This window comes from Acomys russatus, chromosome 19, assembly GCF_903995435.1.
Source record: "Acomys russatus chromosome 19, mAcoRus1.1, whole genome shotgun sequence".
NCBI lineage: Eukaryota > Metazoa > Chordata > Mammalia > Rodentia > Muridae > Acomys > Acomys russatus.
Genome location: NC_067155.1, coordinates 56,166,154 through 56,180,309, shown reverse-complemented (window position 1 = coordinate 56,180,309; position 14,156 = coordinate 56,166,154). Strand labels below are relative to the sequence as shown.

At 53.6% G+C, this 14,156-nt stretch overlaps 1 protein-coding gene across 1 annotated transcript in view; it reads left to right on the top strand.

Annotated features, from left to right (window-relative positions):
• Window positions 1–14,156, top strand: part of Rbm19 (RNA binding motif protein 19) — an 82,141-nt gene that overhangs the window by 26,736 nt on the left and 41,249 nt on the right. The window contains exon 21 of the mRNA XM_051161607.1: window positions 180–296. Coding sequence (XP_051017564.1) covers window positions 180–296 — 117 coding nt within the window. The remainder of the gene's footprint in view (window positions 1–179; window positions 297–14,156) is intronic.

Sequence of the window (14,156 nt, the reverse complement as noted above, 5' to 3'; positions counted from 1 at the left end):
AGTTCAGGGGAGAAGATAACTGTGCTCACTGGTACCCCCAGTGGAAGACGGGCCGACACCCTCTACTTTCATGGTGGCTACTTCTGCAAGCCACTTGAAATGGGAAGGGTGACAGGATCAGCATAGGTACAAGCAATTGATACCCCAAGTAACCTATTGTTTCCCCCACCCCATCCCAGGCCTGCCTTGACATCCACTCGGAAGAAACAGGTCCCCAAGAAGCAGACAACCTCCAAGATCCTGGTGCGGAATATCCCCTTCCAGGCCAACCAGAGGGAGATCCGGGAGCTTTTCAGGTGAGTCCCTGCCGCACTCCATACTGGGCAGTGGGCACAGTGCCCGCTGGAGGCTGGGAGGTCACCCAGGTCCTGAAGGTGGTGCTGTGGCCCACAGTGGGGCTTTCTAAACTCTGCCCTTGATCCATCTCTATTAATCTCAGGGATTGTGGTGCAGGAGTGCCTTAGCCTCCATGTCAGAGGCAGGAGGATGGCCGGGTGGGTGCCTGCACCCCAGGGCTGTCATTAGATATCAAGAGAGTCAGCAGTTGTGATGGCTGCAGCCTGTGGGATTTACTGATGTCCCTTTGTGTGGGCGGGCTCTGCTCCAGGGCCATCAGTTCCTTCAAGGTGGGGCCCAGACACTGGGACTTCACCTCAGCTCCCCAGGGGACCCTAATGTCCTGAGGGGATCAAGACTACGATCTCAGTTGGCTCTGGGAAAAGCCATTTGGGGAGGGCAGTGAATGTCCTACACACAACACACAGGTCATGGTATGTTAGCACAGGAGGCAGGCCCGGCTAGGGGCCAGGCAGGTGATGATCAAAGACAGACAGGCTGGCTGGGTCAGAGGTAGAAAAGCTGCTGGGCTCTTCCCCAGCCATGACGGCAGCCAGGAGTCTAGATTGATCTGCTCACTCTGTTCCTGGTTTGAAAGATAATCCATGAGTCTGATGATTTTTTTTTTCCCTCCAACCTTTTTATTTTATGTGTATAAGAGTTTTACTTCCATTTGTGTGCCATGTGCATACAGTGCCCCCAGAGGCCAGAGGAGGGCATGAGATCCCCTGGAAGTGGAGTTACAGGTGGTTGTGAGCTGCCATGTGGGTGCTGGGAATGAACCCAGGTCCTCTGGAAGAGCAGCCGGTGCTCTAACCGCTGAGCCATCTCTCCAGCCCTCCATCAGTCTGAACTCTTTACAGGAGATCCCCAAAGGACTGATGGACTCTTTCAAAGCAAGCCACGCAGGCCTCAGACTGGCCACCCCATACTTGCACAGTAGAGCGTTTGGAGAGTTGCTTAGATGGCTCTGCAGTAAGCCACAGTTAAAGATGACATTTCTGTGATCTCATGAGAAGGGGGTGCTTGGTCCTGAGGCACCCCAAGACATGTGCTCTCAGAACATTAGGTGGGTGAGTTCACCTCTCCATTAGCGTACTTAGGGGCCTGGAGTCTCCCCTCCTCTCCTCTGCCACCACCTACAGAGGCCCAGGGAAGAGTCAAGTCAGCAGCACACGGCCCCTGCTTGTCACTTTCTCAGGTGATGTCTCTGGCAGAATGACCCATGGTACCTTGCAAGACAGACAGTGGCTACATGACAAGTGCTAAGTTGTAGAGGGAACTATCTTTGTGACACTTGTGTCTTTACTCTTGCTGTGAGGTTAAGAGATGGGATGCTGCTTGGGGGAATCAGCTTCAAAACCTAGCCCCGTTGCCATCCCCATCCCCCATCGGCTGGGGTGGGCCCAGCCGAGGCCAGCACACCTTCGCCTCTGATGTCAGAGCTATGGTGCCTGGTGAGATGGGTCCCAGTTGGAGGCGAGGGGGTATTTTTTTTTTTCACACACCCGCCACCGGCGCACATCAGCCAAAAAGAGAGTGAGAGTGTCACCTCCGTGCCTGCCTACTGTGACTCTGCTTTTTTAAAGAGTCCAATCTCACAGCTGCCACATCAAAAGGGGTTGCTAAGAACCATGCGTGTTGATCAGGGACCACGTCCCTCGGAGATGACAGTGTCACTTGGTCCCACAGTGCACTGGGGATGACATTTATCCAGGGAAACAAAAGGCTGCGAGGCAAGAGAAGGTGCTTTGTTTGATCTGTGTATTGTGTGTCTTTTTAGTAGACAGGGAATTAGTGTCTGCTATGTGCACTTACATGGGGTGTCTCTTCCGCTCCGCCATTGTTCTGACTAAGCGGTCATAAACCCTGAAGCTGGAACCCTCCTCCCTGACAGGCGGGCAGGCGCTGCCTCGCTTTTGTTAGCTTCCCGGCGGCCAGAGATCTGAGGCCGATTGCAGTGGCGGACAGCAGGGGTCACTGTGAGCCTTCCCGGGGATGTGAGGCTGGTGGCTCAGGCCTGATTCTAGACAAAGCCACCCACTGGCAAGCCAAAGGTCACTGTCTGAGAGATGGCTTCAGGGTTTGGGGAGAACTGGATGGCCTACTATGTCAGGCAGGATTAGGGGGAGGGGGCTTTTCCCGGTAGATATGACCAAAATTACAACCCATGTTCCAGGGACCAACCTGTGCTAGGCGCTCTGTCTGGTGCCTGCCCTGTGTATGGATCTGCTTGGAGCTTGCAGCCTGGCCATGGGAATGCGCGTCTAAGGGTCATGTGGCTCTCAGGGCTCTGACCAGAGCTCAGTCTCGTGAATCTGTTGTCCTCCCCGGTTTAGAAGGACTTGTCACCCCCAGGTTGTCTTGGTGTGGACACTGTGTGGTGAATGTGTGGTTGGTGTGAGGGAGGCACTGTGCTAGACACCAGGGAATGCAGCTGGTCAGGAGTCTCCTGCCACTGCCCTCAGAGACCAGAGAAGAGGCACATGAGAACACTGGCCCTGTGCCGCAGGGCTCACCACCACAGGCCGGGACAGGACATCATTTGCTGGTCCCTTTCACCAGTTTCCATAGTTCCTAGCCAGGAGACACCATAGCGCCCTGCACCTGTGGGAGCCTCGTCAGTAGTGATTTGAAAGTTACCCTCCAGACTGAGCCATCAGCAGGTGGGGACAGTGCTGCTACTCTCTGGTGTACATGCTGTGGGCTTCAGGGTCCCGACACATACTATACTGATGCCGGTCATGTGCCTCTAATAAGCGTGCTGTGTCATGACGTGTAATGATGCTTACTGTACTCGGGCATGCGTACTGGGGGTGAGTACCTCACGTTCTCAGGGTCCCCTGTTGGGTCTGTTCGCAATTGTTATAACAGCCTCTGTTTCCTGGGAAGAAACTGCTCCCCAACCCAGATCCACACTCCTCACTAGTCCAGTGCCTCTTGCTGTCTTTCACTCTGGGGTCCTGTCAGCCCTCCTCCAACTAGATACCCCCGGGGCCTGCCGGGCTCTGTGAGATTACCCAGAGGCAGCGGTCGCAGTGGGTGGCAACCGTGGTTCAGCATCATCACCAAAGCAATAGGGGCAAGATTTGAAGCCACAGTCTGTCTTTACCTGCAGTGCAGAATCTTGAAGGTTCGCTGTAGCTTTTCTCCTTGTCTTCTCCTTTCCCTGGCTATGTGCCTTCCACACTGCCATTCTCTCTGCCCCATCAGCCTGCAAAGGTACCCAAAGGACTCCACTGCTCAGGTTCCTCTACCCTGTAGAAGGACCAGCAGGGGTGCTCAAGACTGTCTGCGCACCTTGTGTATACACATACTGCCGCTCAGGCCTCACAACTGCAACCATAGGCACAAGTTCCTAGCGTCCCATTGTCTTCCTTGGAGTGGGCTTTGCCTTGAGTCTCTGGTTTCAGGAAAGCAAGAGTCTCCTTTCCGGGAAGGAGGCTTTGCAGGGCTGGCCTTGTGGGCACACGGCCTGCAGTCACACAAGGCTCTGCACCTGGTTTGGTGTCCACTGTGAAACTACAAGGCTCAGAGACCTGCCAGGTGTGTGGCAGGAGGACTAGGTTGTTTGGAGCCAGGGCAGTTTTGATGGTCAACCAGCCTCAGTTTCCTCATCCATAGGAGAGGAAACATAACGTGGCTCCCGCTGCCTCCCTCCTCTAGCAGCAAAGGACATGGCCTGGGGGAAGGATGGGCAGACAGACAAAGCCCTCTTTGGCCTAAAACTTAGGGAGACTAGTGTCAGGAGTCCAAGGTGGGAGAGAAAGCCTGGGTAGTGGGCAGGGAGATCACGCAGCCGCAACCTCTGCCAGGCTGCTGGGCTTCCAATATCCCCTGGGCACTTTCTGCTCAGAAGTTTCCGTCCTCTCTTCCAAGGTATAGAAAGAAAGCTGCCTTCTTCCTGTCCACTCAGGGTTTGCTTCTTCCACTTCCACTCTCTGCTCCTCGCCTTCCTAGTCTCAGGGCACAAGCAGTCATCTATATGAGGACACACTTAGCTTCTCCCCAAGCTTGTGCCCTGAGACATGTTCACTGGAGCTGTCCCCAGGGCCTACAAGCTGTGACCTCCCTCCTGAAAGGACCAGACACCACACTGATGCTACAGACTGGATGACTTCTGAGACAGCTTATAGATAATAGAGCTCAAGGCTGGGGGCCCTGAGGCCTTTCCCTAGTCACCAGCCAGTCACTGCGGAGCCCAAGTGCATGGCTGTTCTGTAGGAAGCCCCCACTGTTGCCTCCCCCAGACAAAACCCTCTGCCTCAGTTTCTCTGTAAAGTGTTCTTATAGCTGCCCACCCTCCCAGGACACAGAACCCTTGGTATTGGGAAGTCACCCCACAAAGGCAGGGCCTATGGTCCCTCCTAAGACTTGGCTATTGCAGAATGTCCTTGTCACCTGGTTCACCACAGCTTGAGGTACCATTGATAAACTATAGACCATATATGGCCCATATGGTTTATATGGGGCCACTGGCATTAGGATGGTGGGCTGTGTCTTGAGCTGAGGTACCTACAGCTCAGGATAAGAAAACCCATCAGCCTGGGTCCCACACAGCTCTGCCAACCGCCACTCAGTTTACACAGTACTCATCAGAGAAGTTCCCTCTCCAGCCCCTTGCTCTCACTTCACCCCCACCCTTTGCCAGATCTGAGACCCTGTAGCCCCTCTGGCTCCCTCCCTCCTTCCGTTTTTCCCTTCCAGCTTCCCCTCTGAGTGGCCCCACACGTAGCCAAGGCTTCTGATTATCATACTGGGGTTTCCTGTACCTTGGAATCCTCAGACATGACGTCACAGTCTTCGAGATAGGTAAGAGGCACAGCCAGGGCTCCTAGCCCAGCCCCACTGTCCCTAGCTGTGTGATGTGGGCCACGTTACCCACGTAACATGTGTTTGAGTCTCATCTGGATCGGGCTCCCCTTTGACCTCTTCCCAGGCAGTTATCTCTTTCTCGAAAAAAAACCTCCCTCTAGACTGTAAGGCCAGATGTCATTGCAGTCACACAGTGTGTACAGGAGCCTGGTACCCAGTGGGTACACATTAAATGCTCACAGAGTGTGTAGCCCTACTTTGTACAGCCCTACTGTGCAGAGCCTTACTCTAGACTGCTGATGAAGCTTGGGAGGCACAGAGAAGATTAACAGTTTGCCTAGGGTCACACAGCTCTGCGGTAGTGTAGTTAGCCCTCACTCTAGAGTCCAGGATCTTCCCAGAACTGTCCCTGGAGGGCAGAGATGTCCACTGCCTCTCAGGTTGGCCAGGCTCTGGCTCCAGATAGAACAAGAACACAGCTTTTTTTTTTTTTTCCTTTTTTCTTTCTCCCTGCTATTTCCTCCTCAGAGGTGTGAGCCACCTGCTAGGGTGTGAATGGGCAATTCACAACAGGTGTCCGGAGCCCTTAATTACACACCTGGGTCTCCTGTGCCCTGCACACCTGTTGTGTTGACTTTGTGGACAGCTCAGTCTGTCCCTGTCGGCTCATTTCTTCTCACAGTCACCGTGACAGTAGAGGGAAGGCTGAGGTAGCCAGTGGCCTCCCTCCCCTGCCGAGGACTCGGGGCTCTGCCGTATCAGCTCCTGGGCATATTTTCTAGAAGCTTCAAGTTCTTTGAGCCACTCTGCAGAGTGGGTGTGATGAAGGAGGGGAGGGGACCTCAGGTTCCTCTGGTTCTCTGGAAAGAAGCCACACCCTGGACCAGTGGTATACTCTGCCTCACAGCCAAGACCCCCCGTGCCAATTGGCACCTCATGGTGTATGTCCATATGCTCCCTGTGACATGGGCCCCACACTGCCCCCGTGGCTCCATCTTTCTGTCTTAGCTCTGCAGAGATCCCAGATCAGAGTAGGATTGTGGCCTCTGAGTGATCATGTTTGCATCTCAGGAAGGTCAGCAGAGGTTTCTGACAGCAGACATGTGATGCAGCAACATGCTGTGTGTTGAAAGAGTTGACCAGATGCAGAGGTGCAAGTGGGTCAAAGCTTGAGTATGGGCTGGAGAGATGGCTCAGTAGTTAAGAGCACTGGTTGCTCTTCTAGAGGTCCTGAGTTCAATTCCCAGCAACCACATGGAGGCTCACAACCATCTCTAATGTGATCTGATGCCCTCTTCTGTTGCATGTGTACATGCAGGCAGAGCATTGTATACATAATAGTAAATAAATATTTTAAAAAAAAAGCTTGAGTGCTTACACACTCCTTAGCCAGTGCCCCACACCAGACACAGTCATCCCTAGCTATCCCCACACAGCTCCCGGTCCTGCCTGCCACCGACTTTTGTGCCTTTGCCAACATGCTGCGTGCATCTGGTGAGGTACCACTCCCCACCCTGGGCGTCCATGCCCGCCTGTGGAAGTGTATCCGTGGCTGCTGTAAGGTGCATCCATGCTGGCTAGGTGAGCCATTGCTTGCTGGCTTATTGCTGTGTCTTGCTTGTCAGGAGGCAGTGCTGCGGTGTGTCTCACTGCAGACCAGTCTAGCCTTCTGCAGGGCTCAGCTCATAGGGCACATGCATCCTGGATCTTTCTGGATGCCACCACTGAGCAGACTCCAGAGAAGCTCCATCCAGTGTGTGCTCAGCACCAGTGTGCGAGCGTCTGTACCCCCACACATACCCCACATCTAACCAGTGTGCCGTGACTTGCCCACCTTTTCTATCATTTGTGGACTCTCGCTCAGTTGCTTGATGATTTTCTTTTGTAGTTGTCTGATTTTATATGTGTGTGTGTGTACATGCATATATGTACATGTATATTATTTATATATATATGTGTGTGTGTATATATATATATACACATACATACATACATACATGCACATGTGTCTATGGGAGGGAATTTTCTCACAAAGACAGAAAAGCTGTTAGATCTCCTGGAGCTGGAGTTACAGATGGTTGTGAGCTGCCATGTGGGTGCTGGAAACTGACCCCCATCTTCCAGAAGAGAAGCAAGCTCTTTTAGCCGCTGAGCATCCCCACAGCCCTGGTTGTCTGATCTTTAAACTAACTTCTCTTATTAACTTTCTAATCGGCTCTGTCATTCTGTGTACTCTGGAACCACGTTCCAGGCTTCATGATCACAACAGCTCTGTGGTCCCGTGGCAGCTCAGAGCCCACTCACGCATGGCTGTCACTCAGTCGCCTCCTTCCCCGGAGTCTCTGCCTTCTCCCCCCTTTTCTCCTGTGAAACTTTCTGTGTCAGGCACAGTCCCCTGGGACTCATTGTCACGCCTGGCTGAGGTGGAGGCTTTCTCCCTGTCCTCACTGTGGAGTTAGCCTGCCTGCCAGGTGCTGCCCTGCCACCTGGTGCCACTCCTGCAGCCTGGCCCATCCACGTTACCAGAACAGTCTGAATGGCTGTTACCACACACTGGACTATGTGGCTCTCTGCACTTCTGTCCGGTCTCTGGATCTTATTGGCTAAGGCCGTCTACTGCCTTTTGGGGAGAGTGTAGCAGGTGCTTTTGTGTCCCCTGCAACTCAGGTTCCTGTGGGTTGAGCTCGCTAGCAGCTCTGGATGTGGGTTGCTAGCCACGTTAGGGCATACACGTGGCTTCAGTGAGGGCCAGGACAGAGGGGAAACTAGGACAACAACTGAGGCTCTGTGTGGCCAGCAGGATGGCTTGTCACACCTGGAGTGGAGCCAAAGTGGCTAGCAGTGCCCTCAGTCTCCACGCACTCCCTGCCTTCCATAAGCATCAAAGAGAACCCCGGCCAGAGCCACAGTCCAGAGTTGTGCTTTTCGATTCTTCTGTCCAGCATTGGCATAGGTTTGGGCTCCTGGTGAGCACTCCTGGTGGGTCCATGGGCATTAGCTGTGACGTTAACATTGGTTAGGTTCCCAATTCTTACTGCCATGGGACAGGGCACAATGGACAGGGTCTCCTGACCACAACTCCTACTGTACCTGAAGCAGTCTGTACCTGGGGCTCCCTTCAGGCTCCACAACAGAGCAGGGTGCAGGGCCATACTGTCTGCTACATCCTTGTGTAAAATATTCAAGGCTACTCTCCTGTAAATCTGTAAAGGACTTCAGATTTCAGCTAGGAAATCAATACCCCAAACCGTGACAGATGGCAGCAGTGAGTCGCAGGAGTAAGCCTGTGGCAGCTGTTGGGAAGACTAGGGAAGCTACTGAGTCATGCAGCAGCCATCTGTGACCCAGAAGGTCCACGGCCCGGTCAGTCACAGCCACTCTGGTCTTTGATCAGGAGTAAATCTGCCTCCTCGATCGACAATCAGCGTGCAAGAAATCACCCCAACTTCCATAAGCTGCATAGCCTTTAGGACTTGAAATCTAAGCTAGTTGATACGAACCTGGCACCCTGGGAAGCTGGCAGTGCCAAGCCTTGTTGTCTGTGGTGTGAAGGAACAATCACTTCAATGGGGGAGGGGGTCCTTGACCCTCCTCAGTGGCAGAATTGGGTCTACAGTGTGGGTGCATAGCCAGAGTTCTAAATGTGCCTCTGCTGGTAAGCTACCACCCTCCCCACCCCCCCCCCCCCCCCCCCCCCCACCAAGCCTCAAACTCAGGGCAACACCAAATGATGGTTCCTCTGCTGCTCCGCCAGGCCCAGCCCCTCGCTAAGAGGAGAGTTTTGAGGTTATCTGGTGTCTCCTTTCTCAGACATCAGAAGTTGGCTGTGAGCTCGGAAGGACCCAATGTGATTTTCCACATCGAAACCTGATCTCAGCCGCTGCTTGACCTCTCTTGGCCTGTGTTGGCTGAGTAACTCCATGCAGTTGTTTCACCTATGGCAGAGCCTGTGTGCCCTCTAAGACAGCAAAACCCATTGGTTGTACCTGCGTAGAATTCTGTTCTTGGGGATGAGGAGGCTGCCTGGGCTTTGCAGAAAATGGCATTGCAATTGATTAGTAATGTCTGCTGTGACTGCAGTCACAGCAGCATTGACACGTGAGCAGCCACAGATTGCACTAGCGATGTGGTGTTCATCTGCTACAAGGGTGTTTCCATTTGTTTCGCTGACAGAGCACGGTCCCTTGCTTGTGGGGAAGCCTGTTTTCCTTCCTTATGAAGCCAGCATTGGCATATGTACTTCTTCTTCCTCCTGCAGATGGCCTTTCGCTATATTGAGGGAAGACAAAGCGCTCAGACTGAAGTTAGGCACCCTGGGCCATGGTTCCTCCCTCCACAGGGGACACTTGGCCCACTGACTTTTCTCTCTGCACACAATGGCTATTCCAGCCCCGTACTCTGTTTGGTCTTGCCCATAGCTCACTTGTTGGAGCCTGTCTGTCTCCTAGCATCCTGGGTATGGAAGGCAGTGAGAGCCAACCAGCTTGGGAGATGGTCCCGGCGTGCCTTTGGGCCCCTTCCACGTCACAGAGCTTTCAAATGAGCAGGCCTCTGTAAGGAGCTGACCTCGCCAATACATCTCAGGGTGGTCAGCTCCCAAGGGGACAAGGACTGGCCTGGCTAGCCTTTTGGTTAGCCATAGTCTCTCTAGGCAGCAGACTTTGATTAAAGAATCATTGCAGAAGACTAGCTCTTAACCCTAGTGCCAGTGTTCAGTACCACAGACTTGCTGGGCCCACTTAAGCCTGCAGATCTTTTTCTCTGTCAGCCACATTGGTGGTTGTGCAGTCTCTAATTTTGGTGCGATTTCCCAATTAACATTGGTCACTGGCTGATGGCGCCTCTGGCGCTCTGTGGCGTGTCATCATCAGTCTGTGTGCCTGATAGTGGAATATGGGCAGAGGGTTCCAAGGGTCACAGGACAGGTGGCTCAGAGAGAGGGCAGCAGCCATTAAAGCTGGCACTGTGGGGGCCACGAGCACAGTGCTGTGGGAGTGGCTACCTCAAGAACTGTGCAGTGTTCACCCAGTACATCCAGGCCTACCATAAAGGGCACTGGAGCAGGGCTGCTGAGTCCTGGCTCTGCCACCTGTCTCTGTCAGAGAAGTCATGTTGGTCTCTGCCCCTCAGAGTCCACACCTGTGGGGACTGAAGCCAGCACTCACAATGACAATCCAAGTAACACAGAGCCTGGTACTAATGCCATGGTTCTCAAACTGTACCTAGGAACCTTGAGTGCCACAGTGAGCCTGGCTCAGCTGTGATGGGGGTGGGGGGGGGCGCTGCTGCAGACTAGGGTCTGAAGGATCTCATTAGAACTTACAGGCGTTCTGAGCACGTGTGGGGTGCTGCGTCGCAAAGGAGTCTGGGAACTGTGCCTGGAGTACATAGCAATGCCTGATGCTGGGCTGCAGCTAGAGGCCATGCAGATTCCTAGATCCCTTCCCATTTCTGCCTTTGTAAGTTTCCTCCATGTCAGGGTGTCTACTGCCTACCCCGCCGCCCCCCCCCCCCCGCCACTGTTCACCTCTTTTCTTTTAGATAAATGTCAGAACACTTGTTTCCTGAGCCTAGTTTTAGGGACCAGCAGGAATTTCTCCCAGAAAGAATGCTTCTCCCTATCTGTTCCCAGCAAGGATCAGCCTCAGATGTAAGTGGAGTATGGCTCCTCCAGGGAACTGGCCTTCCACCCAAAGCTTATCTACCCAGACTGTGGAGCGAGACATCCTGGAAGAGTGCTCAGGCGCCAGGGTAGGGTGGCACTGTGCACACAGCTTCCTCCCTCTCCTGGAAACAGCTGCCTCGCTGGCTTTCCCTCTCTCTGTCCTCTGAGCGGAGAGAGGCCTCTCCAGTGCTGAAGAGGGAGAAAGCAAGCACGCAGGGCACACGAGGTACTCACTCATGTGCACAGAGTAAAGATCAGGAGAAAGCACGCCTATTGGCAGCCAGCGCTGGTCCATGTAAGGCGGCCTGGACACCCTTCCTGTGCTGCTGCTGTGAGTTAGAGGACGAGCACTTCTCGGTCCATACCTCTGTTGGCGGAGTGGCTGGCGAGGACTTGAGAGCATCACACAGATGGCTCTGGTCCAACCCATGGCCAGTCCTCTCTCCAGTGGCTCTGCCCTTGTGTATCTTCACCTTTGAACTCCTGGGCCAGCCCCTTGTTTGAATTTCCTTGTTGTAAACGTAGCTGGGACCGTAGTGGCCACTGCAGTTTCTGCCCCACTTCAAAGCTTAAAACACCTTCAGGATCATTATCTCCTAACAAATCGAAGCTTTGCTCTTAAAGGCTTTCTCCCCACGCTTAAGTGAATCTCATTCCAAAGAGCGTGGGAAAGTGAGCAAAAGCCACAAAAGCAGCTCTATGCAGCCGTCTGCAGTGCATCACGGCACCGCCCCATCCTCTTCCCACATGCCTCTGCGGTGGGGTCGGCATTAATATCCTCGCTTCACAGATGAGGGGATGGCAAGGCAGAGAGGTTAAGTGACTCGCCTGAGGTCTCATAGCCGTCAAGTGGCAGAACCAAGGCCCTGGGGCCCAGGTTCCAGTCTACATTCCTCCCCCAGCTCTGTAGGCGAGTTTGATGGACGTAACCCCCAAACCCGCATCTCCCCTGCTCAGAGCAGTGCTGAGAGCCTCTTGTCCTTCCGAGTGTACGTTTAAAAGCCGCCTACAGTGGCTCCACTGGCTCGGCAGGCTACACAGGCTGATCCCGCCTTTGCCGGCGTTAACTGTTTAAAGTAGATGGGTGACACAGGCAGCTGATGGGGAATGCACATTGTCATACACGTGGGGAAGAAGCGAAATGTTTTCCTAGGAAGGCCAGGAATAAAAGCTTGTTGAGGGAGGAGAAAGCAAGCTGAGGGAAGAGATTTTAGTGCAGGCCTCATAGGTGTCCCTCCTGCAGCCGTGGCGCTCTGTTATCTTAAACAAGGTCCTCTCTGACAACCTTTTCTTCCCAGCCCAGCCTCTCAGGCACCTAGCTCCTTTTAACATAGCCAGACAGTCACATCAGTGCAGAGCAGGGTATTAAATAGGAGAGGAGCATCTTCGATGCATCTTTCTTAAGGCCTGAGATGGTGCTAGATCATTTTCAGAGGTGCCTCGTAGCTCCCTCTGTTCCTTTTCATGACAAGCAGAGGGACTCTAGCATCAGCCAGGCCCGGCTGTGGGGTAAGAGCTGTCCATCCTGCCCCAGGGGCCTGCTGCCTATAGCTGGGAGCTCTGCCCACCCCAGGAAACCACGAGAAAGCACCAAGAGTACATACTCGCTTGTTTCCTCCCAGGGGCTCATCTGTGCCTTCCTTACCAAGGTGTGAGGGGCTGGCATCATTGAGGAAGAAACAAGCCAGCCTGGCTGTGGGTGATGGGAGGCAGGTGGGTGACACTCATCCTGGGTAGCCGCTGTGGGGTCCTCTTTCTTCCTGGGGTTTCAGACAGTCCCCGACATGCAGACAGAAAGTACTTCATTGAAGATATTGGCCACATATCAAGTATATCTGGGTCAGGGGAACGAACGAGTATCACCCCATGGTTGGGGATCTTGAACCAGTTCTCAAGACCCTTTTAGGGGTCAGAGCATCCTCTCCAGCTGGTCATCCGGAGCTGGCCATTTGGCTTCTTTTTTTTTTTTTTTTTTTCCTCCCCCTGCCAGCCTCCCTTCAAAGGCCAGAGCTGCCCTGTCGTATCCCCCGGCCACAGCAAGGACTGGTGGGCTGCGGGACTCGGCGCAGTCACACGCAAGGAATCACTCATTTGTATCTCATTTTCGAGTTATTATCGAGCTGCTGGTTGAGAGAGTATTTTGACAGCAGCTGTCAGCAAGGTGCAAGCGGCTGCCATCGCCTGCGATTGGCTGAAGACACCTATGGCAGTGAGCTGAATAATGCCCCAGCCTCCCTCATTCCCCCCACCACCACCACCACCAGGAGAGGCAGGGAGGAGGAAGAGCAAACATCAGAGGAGGAGGGAAAACGCAGGCTTCATTAACATGTTTCTGACTCCCACTAGAAACAGCGGCCAAAAAGGCCCCGATTGTATCTCATGTTTTATTTAATTTATTGTATTTGAGGTTTGGGACAACGAGGGAGGTGGATGAGAGAGGCTCCTTCCAAACAACCATTTAGGCTTGTCAGAGCCCATTGATTGAATTAGCAAGGTTTCCACTCCTGGCTTCCAGCTGCCAGGGCTGTAAGCCGCTCAAACTGGGGTGGGGGTGGGGAGGTGACCAGAAGCGCCCTGCATTTGGGAGCCTCCAGGAAGCCTAGGATGAAGGTGCCGAGGGAGGGTGCTGTGGTGAGAGGATGTCTATGGTGAGGGAGGAGCGCCGGTCCAGATAGCCTGCTCATCTTCCCCCTCTGCTTAACTGAAGCTTAGTAGAATGCGTGCACTTTCCCATCTCTCACAGGCTTTTCTCCCTCCATGGTGGGGAATTGCAGCGTGCGTGTTTCTTTCCAAGCTCTGTGCACCCAGGCAGGGGAATAAATAACGCTTCCCTTCCGCTGCCTTTTACCCGAGCAGTTGGAAATTCCCTGTTTGTTTGGTCGTTGGGTTTGTTTTGTTTATAGGCTTGAAGAAAAAAAAAAAGTCAGCAGTACTAGAAGGCAGATGTGTGGTGATGGGGAGGCAGGCGCTCTCCGCCTTGCATTGAGACTCGTGGGGGCCGTGCTCCAGGCAGAGCACTGTAAGAATGTAATCTCAGCCAGCCAGACTATAGGACCATGTAGGACCATGTGTCGTGCTTTCTCCTTTCTCCCCCCCCCCAAATCCTCGGCTCCTCTCTGACTTCCCCCGTGGGAGCCAAGGGGTTCACCTTCTGCAGCTGGGCCTGGTACTGGTGTCCGTCTCCTTGTCTGTCAATACCACAGAGTTGAGAGCCATGGTCTCAGAATGTGAAAGTTAGCAGCGTCCAGAGCCATTGGTGGTGTCACGCCTCAGAAAGTATGCACTTGTACTAATAGAGGTGAGATTGACGTGGAGGGACAACTTGGCCTGTGCCTACCCC